We start from the raw sequence: 7,777 nt of genomic DNA, 5'->3' as shown, positions 1-7,777 counted from the left end.
ATTCCTAATGTAATTTCTATTTCATATCTTTCGTTGGTAAGTGGAAACCTAAGTAGTCTACGAACTAAGAAATTTAAATTAGCATGTTATGTTCAATATAATGATTAGACTTATTGGGGATATACAGTTCATACCAAATACACTTTTAGTCACGTGACTAGGCTTGACCCGCACAGCGTTGCCTACTTTTATATATTTTCTTTTAATCAAAATATTTTAGGAAACCAAATAATAAAGTAATTATAAATATATAAACAAGTTATTATTTACATCAACAAAACTCACCTTTTTAACACCACTTAACGGCCATTACTACAGTTTTCCCCTTCAAAATATTCTAATAAAGTTGCGATGAGTTGCTTACTGCTATTAAGCCATCTTGTACCACTTTGCCACTAAAAGATGCAGAGTTATAGTACGTTGTTCCTGAAAAAGAATAACACTCATTCAATGCTACCGAGACTGTAGCTGTGCTTCCCACGAGATGTGGAAATATAGAAGTATTTGATTTTATTTTTCATCTGAAGAGTAAGCTTCAAAATCAGCGTTTTATTTAAAAACTTTCAGCTCGTACAAGAGACGAAATAATTGTACGATTCAAAAAACAAAATATTTCAAAATAGATCCAAAATTACAGCACTAGATTTTAAACAATAGAATCGATTTTCTTACAGGATGTTTAGAAATTGTTTAGTGTTCATTGACTAAGTGTGGGTTAAACGTGTATTTTGTGTTTTGAAGGATGTTTGTAGGTTATATTTTTTATATTATTTATGCTGTGGTTTGGTAAAAAATTCAAATTCTTTTTGATGTATTTTAAAGTTCAATAGTTTTTGAACTAGTATACCGAGTTTGATGATTTTTAAGCGATAGATAGCTAAATTATTTGGATTTTTAGTATCTCTTTCTAAATTAAAAATGAAACATCGCATCTGTCAATTATACGAGGGCAAACAAAACGTTGATATTTTGGTGAAAGTTTTAAACTCCCTGTAGAATATATTAACAAACCAAGGAATTTAAAAATTATTTTATGATCTAGGTACGTCTTTTGTCGATAGTTTGTTGTTTTATTCATCTCAATTGCTTTATTTTTATTGGAGATATTCGCTTTTAAATAAGACAGCAACGAATCACAGCAATTTTAGCACTGAAAGCAAGCTGTTGCTTTTGAATCCTCATCAACACACTTATAAAATAGTGTCTATTGTTTTTGCACTGTTACTGAAAAGTCATATTATTATTGTTTATTGATGTTTACTTTACTAGAGATGGTTTTAAGTTCTGAAGTTTCGGCTATTGCTGCTTTAATTGATCATGATAGAGATCAACTTTTGGACTTGAAACCATCTCTGCTAAAGTAACTGCCGAACAGACAATAATAATATGATTTTTAAAGACAGACGTTAGATAAATCATAAACACGATTTTACAGGTCTGTTGGCTAGGACCAAAAGCAAAGGTACGGTTAAAATGTAAAAATACGAAAAAATGCTACTTTCTCCAAAAGCGAATATCTCCAAAAAAAATGAAGCTATTGAGATGAACCAAAAACCAAACTATCGAGAAAAGATACACCGAGATGATAAAGTGATTTTTAAATTTCTTGATTTTTTAATATACTCCACAGGGTGTTTCAAACTTTCATCAAAATATCAAAATTTTGTTTTTCCCCATCATATAATTGACAGGTGGCAACTTTGTTTTTTAATTTTGAAAGGGTGGGTGTTTGGCTACAAATTGATTAAAAAATCATGAAAATCGGTCCACTAGAACACAATATATAAAAATTTAAAATACATCTAAATTTCCAGGTGTCCATTTTTCGTGCCGGTGAGTGTATTAAAGAAACACATAATATAAAAATGTATAATAAATCTATAATAAAAACAGCAAGACATTAGCCACCATACTATAAACCGAACCAATCAGACAACAACTACCGCACACGACACAAACGCAAAATTAAAAACTAGATGCTCTTTAATTGTTTATTTTCGATCAGATCAGGATTAAAATTATTCTTTTCGGGCGCGGTCTTCTATATAAAGCATCCGGCGAGATGTCTTGAGGCAGTTCGGCGAGTACTGAATTATCATTCAGCAGCGCAACCAAAAAAAACAAAACTCAACATGAAGTTCTTCGTTTTGGCTTCCGCACTTTTCGTCATTGCTAAAGCTGGTGGTGAGTTACTAATATTCTTCAAATTCACATGTTTTTAATTTTTTTCTGAATCTTACTAAGTGTATTAAATTATCTAAAATGTTTTAATATTTACATTTTATAGATTTTTAGAGAATCTCATACTATAGAGAAGAAAGGGTGTCACGGGAACCTTTGAAAAAAAAATCGATGATAATTTCTGCCATAGTTTGTCAAACATTAATAATTTATTCCGATAAAATTCAATTATTTTAAACCACAAATTTATTATATAATTGTTCCCATTTAATTTTTTTATATTTTAATATACAGGGTGAGTCCTAAATAAGTGTAAATATTCTCAGGGCTGGTAAATATCGCTAAAAGAAACATATTTTCTCTTTACCGTTATTCAAATAAGTCCAAATTAACCGAGTTTATTTTTAAACAGTTTTGAGAGCCACCGGATCTTTTTTTGTATTTGCATCACTTTTAGTGTCGTAACCATATAGTAAAGCCGTAACCATGATATTAATCAGATATTAAGAAACTATACCCTGGAAAAATTTGCGGTCAACAGACAGTTCTAAAACGTTTTCTAAAACATACAGGACAATTTAAAAGAAAATGCACGATTTTCAACATCTTTTTTTGCGAAAAAAAACTCATAGAAATGTTCCTGGGGTCGAAATATACCACCCCTAAAAATATTTGCACTTTTTTAAGACTAACCATGTATTATAATAATATAATGATTGTATATGTCACTGAAAATGTCCGAAATGCGGTAAAACCTAGGGTAAGCGCGCTAAATCTAGGATTTACCAAAAGCAAGTGGTAAAAGCTCGAAAACTTCTTTATTTTGCTTCCATTTCGGACTTTTACTGGATGGCGGACCCAAACAGTAAATCTTAGGATTTACCACACCGCATTGGTAAAAGTACGAATTATTTTTCTTATAGCAACAATATCGAGAAATTAAGGATGTCGATATACAAAGACATCTCTGTTTTTGTTTACTTAGGCATTGAAATTTTAACGATTATCGTTTTACGATATCGATTTTTGTAACGTATCAGTCTTATATTTGTTACTGTAAATATCCGAAATGCGGTAAAACCTAGGATAAGCGCGCTAAACCTAGGATTTACCAAAAGCATTAACTAAGGTTTTACCGTATTTCGGACATTTACAGTAACATATAGATACATTTTTTATTTAGTTATTCCATCAGTGGCTGTACCCGCAGTTACCCGCATAACTGCTCCAGCTTTTCTAACAGCCATTCCATTGGCTCGCCATTCTAGCCAGTATCATTCCCAGGACTCAATTGGTCAGTATTCGTACGGTTATGCTAATGACCTCTCAGCTAAAAACGAAATCAAATCTGCCGATGGTCAGACCGTAGGATCTTATTCTTACATCGATGGAAATGGACAGATACAAAATGTTCAATACAGGTAATTAGAATTAGTGTACAGAGTGACCCGCAAGTGTTTCCAAAAATATATATCTCATGTTTACTATTTTATATTATTCAAATGTGATTCAAATTTTTTCCTTAAGGAATGTAACATACCGGCAAAATAGTATATTGTTTTATTAGGAGTAAAAATTATACTTCTTGTGGCGAGGTTGTACGTTTAACGGCAATACAGGTGAGGCACAAAAAGTAATTTTTGCTCGGAATAGAACATACTATTTTTTTCAAAAGTCACAAATAAATTTTTAAACAATTTTAAACGTTCCAAAAAATATAAAAAGTTTTAAATAAATCCTTGTAAGTAATTATATTCGAGAAACTATGGTTACGCTCGTGGAATTTGACACTTTGTGTCAGTTTAATAATATACCGTAGGATCGAAAAAAAAACGGCGTCCAAACAGCTTCCAGTTGTCCAATATAATTTTACATATAAAATGACAGTGATCTTCATTTCATAGCCATCGCTGACGCTGTTTCTTTTTGACAATCATACGGTATTTTCGTACTTTTATACTTATACTACTTCGTACTAAAAGTGCTTTACTTTTATGCCTAGGCGCTAAAATGCCTTTTTTATATTGTCAATCACGTCGCAAAAACGAATACTTTTGTTACGTTTGGAAAAAAAATTATAGGGCAATTCCTACATACTTCATAGGGTAATTCCAATTAAACTTTTTACTAAAGTTTATGTTATTTAATTGAAAGCTTCAATTATTTTCGCTCAGTGGATTTGTCGTAAAATTTTCATTCCAATATCATAACATGCATACCGAGTGATTTTTGAAATATACCGGGTGTTTTTCAAAAGCGGCTCACCCCTATAACTTTTTTATTTTTTCAGATAAAAGAACGATATTTGTGTATTGATAACTTTTTATTTTTAAACGGTACCCGCGATATTTTTTTACTTTATTCGATAGAAAATGGCACTCTGAATAGAATGAAACATCACATGTCAACTTTTGACATTTTTTGCTTAAAAAGACATCATATTTTAAATTTTAATCTAGAGAGTGCCATGGCTTTGTTCAAAACATAATTTTTAATCAAGGAGCATTGGAAAATTAGATTTTATCGTATGTTTTTAGTGTCTTGTACTGGACGGTTAAAAGATGCCGAAATCGTATTTTTAATCATATCTCAATTTTTTCAAATAGAGCGAGAGTGGCTCATTAGCATATTTGGAAAAGGCAATTTTTTACGAATAATTTGGCACCACACACTTGGTATTTCGAGTCAAATTGTCGTTATGAACCGCCAGTAGCGTAAATTCAAATGTGAGCCCCCGCAAGATTTTTAGGGGCCCTTATATTAAAATAAAAAAAACACTAAAAAACATAATATAGCTTTATGTAGGTATATCAAGTCATTTAATATATAAAAACAAAAATTTAACTTATTCCACATAAGAAAAAATAATAATAAAGGAACATAAAAAATAAAACATTACAAAATAAATCAACATAAAACAAAACTTAGGTACTAAAAGAAAACTAAATAATAAAAATAAATAAACATAAATAGAAATTTTCTAATAAAAATATGATTAATTAAAATAAATTAATAGGAACTAGGAACAAATAAAATGTAAAAAAGGAACAAATAATGCGGTGTCCTCAAAATCACGAGGCCCCCCCGCCGCTGCGGGTGCAGCGGGGCCTACGCTACGCTACTGTGAACCGCATGTTACAATTTGAAATAAACCATATATATGCGAAAATCTCAGAAGTTGACATATAATATGTCACTCTATTCAGAGTATCGTTTTCTACCAATAAAGTAAAAAAATATCGACTGTGCCATTTAAAAATAAAAAGTAGCCATTTCCGGTGAAATAGGAAGTGACCAAAAACATTTGAGTACGTCAATCAATCCTGATTTATGTTATATACTAACGTACCAAATATCATTTTTTTATCTGAGAAAATAAAATAGTTATAAGAGTGAGCCACTTTTGAGCAACACCCGGTATATGATTATCTTTATATATTAAAAAAGTTACTAGATTATAACTTCGAAAGAGCATTAAATAAAAGTAATTTAGTCTAATAATTTTCATATCTCAAAAAATATTCAGTATAGATTATGGTATATTTATGGCCAAATTTCTTTTTCTGAAGCTTTTTCAAAATATGGGTATAACCCTGTATAATAGACTGTTAAATAGGTAATATTTAATAGTAGTAGCTATATCTGCTATTTTGATTTTATATACAGGGTTAGTCTTAAATGAGTGCAAATATTTTGATGGCTGGTAGATCTCGATAAAATAAACATGTTAAAAATGTTTTAATTTTCTTTCCGTTTTTCAAATAAGTCTGAAATATAGTCATTGGGAATAACCGAGTTATTTTACTTTGAAAATTAAAAAAAAAATTGATTCAATTCTAAAGACCACAGAATTTTTTCTGGGTCTTCGTTCTTCTAAATTTAATCTACTATCTGTATGTTAAATTGCAAATTAAAAAAAAATTAATATTTTTTTCCAAAAATACAAAATTTTCATTTTTCTGCGAAAAGATAACTGTTTCTGGGATTGAAATATACCACCCTAAAAATATTTGCACCTATTTAAGACTCACCCTGTTTAATACAAATGTTTTATATTACACATTGCGAATCTTTATAGAGCTGATGCCGCAAATGGATTCCGAGTATCAGCTACAAATCTGCCTATTGCCCCTTCAGCTCCAGAATTCATACCACTAGCTCAGCCTGAACCCGTACATGACACTCCTGAAGTGGTAGAAGCCAGAGCCAGACATTTGGAAGCTCTCCGTGTTGCTGAGGAGACAGCCAAGGTACAAAATTAACTAAAATATATTAAATACAGTCAAAACTTAATAATATATCTTTAAGGCGACCGAAGTGAATGCACTAGAAGTAAAATCTGCCATTCCCGTAGAACAAGCTACTAAATCTATCACAGTACCCACACCCGCAGCTGTAGTAAAAGGTGCACCCGCACCAGCGTTCAGTTTTATCCAACCAGCCTCTTTCATAGCTTCACCAGCTTTTAGCTACTCTTATAGTGTAAACGATAACGGTTTATTTGCCGTTAACGCATATTCCATTGGTCCTCAACCCATCATCACCTCTTACACTACACCAGTTCTAAACGCTCCTATTATTGATGGAGCTGTACCGGCTGTATCCAGTGCAACTGTAGCTGAAGTAGGAAAAGATAACGCAGAAATTGTCGACGCAAGAGCTGTCAAAGTTGAAGCTGCCGAAAGTTCGAAGGAAAATGTTGTTGAAGTTGAACAACAGCAGCAGCAAGAAGGGGCTAAAGAATAATTTCATGTTAAGGATTGTTTTTAGTGTAAAGTAGTTAAGGTTCCCGACTGTACAATTTTTGTGAATATAAAACCTTCAAAATTTAATTCTATCGTTTGTTTTATATTCAATTGTATTGTATATGAGAAAGTAAAAGAAGATATTTGATGGATCATCCATCAATCCAGTTTCTGAATCTTGTCAGTGGAAACGGTGGGTTTATTAGCACCTCTGCGTATAGAAAATAGCGATGATCAGATACAAGACCAAGACTTCCTGAGTCTTTTTCTTTATAGATTTTTACTAGTGGTAGGTACTTTCTAAATAGAAAATCTTTAAATAAATAGTATTTTAAGTAATTTAATGCAAATAAAACTTTTAAAAGTAGTCATTACAAGACGATAAAATGGTATTTTATCGTCGACCGAAAAGATTAACTCACGAGCGATGAAATCGCGAGTGAATTAATTTCGATAGACGATAATGCAATTTTTATCGTCGTGTATAAAACAATATTTTTTACAGAAATTATTATTTCAAGGAATTTATTACGAGTAGAAAAAAAAATATTATGCTGGGTTGGCGTTGGTTTCTATGTAATTTGACAATTACATAAAGCTATCTCTTAGCAGTCGTCTTAGTTGTCAGTTTTGAGTCAATATTTTTTAATTCTCTTTTGTGTCGATTGCTGATTGAATTGGAGCCAGAAATGTCTCAAAACGAAATAAGTAAATTACCAACAGATATTGAGGCTGAGGCGACAAACGCCATATCCAAACTACTTCCATTTAAATTCCGAATAACTTATGAAAAGGAATACTGAAAATTTTCAAAAATGGAAACAATTAAAAAACGTGCGAGAAGAAATAAA

At 31.3% G+C, this 7,777-nt stretch overlaps 1 protein-coding gene across 1 annotated transcript; it reads left to right on the top strand.

The window, feature by feature from the left end:
* The first annotated feature begins 2,038 nt into the window (after nt 1-2,038).
* LOC115876816 (cuticle protein 19.8-like) lies at nt 2,039-7,013 on the top strand. Its single transcript, XM_030892788.1, has 4 exons — nt 2,039-2,184; nt 3,365-3,602; nt 6,260-6,431; nt 6,490-7,013. Exons 1-4 carry the CDS (start codon nt 2,133-2,135, stop codon nt 6,925-6,927), a joined length of 900 nt encoding a protein of 299 aa, XP_030748648.1. The 5' UTR covers nt 2,039-2,132; the 3' UTR covers nt 6,928-7,013.
* The last annotated feature ends 764 nt before the right edge of the window (nt 7,014-7,777 follow it).

The sequence above is a fragment of the Sitophilus oryzae genome, unplaced genomic scaffold (assembly GCF_002938485.1).
Source record: "Sitophilus oryzae breed Bouriz unplaced genomic scaffold, Soryzae_2.0 scaffold_1059_pilon_pilon, whole genome shotgun sequence".
NCBI classification, from domain to species: domain Eukaryota; kingdom Metazoa; phylum Arthropoda; class Insecta; order Coleoptera; family Curculionidae; genus Sitophilus; species Sitophilus oryzae.
Note: the sequence above shows the minus strand (reverse complement) of the source record. Positions and strands in the feature narration are given on the sequence as shown.

Coding starts and splice junctions, on each gene's coding strand:
- LOC115876816 (XM_030892788.1), top strand. CDS start 2,133: ATGAAGTTCTTCGTTTTGGCTTCCGCACTTTTCGTCATTGCTAAAGCT. Junction 2,185..3,364: donor CGTCATTGCTAAAGCTGGTG/GTGAGTTACTAA, acceptor TTTTTTATTTAG/TTATTCCATCAGTGGCTGTA. Junction 3,603..6,259: donor ATACAAAATGTTCAATACAG/GTAATTAGAATT, acceptor GAATCTTTATAG/AGCTGATGCCGCAAATGGAT.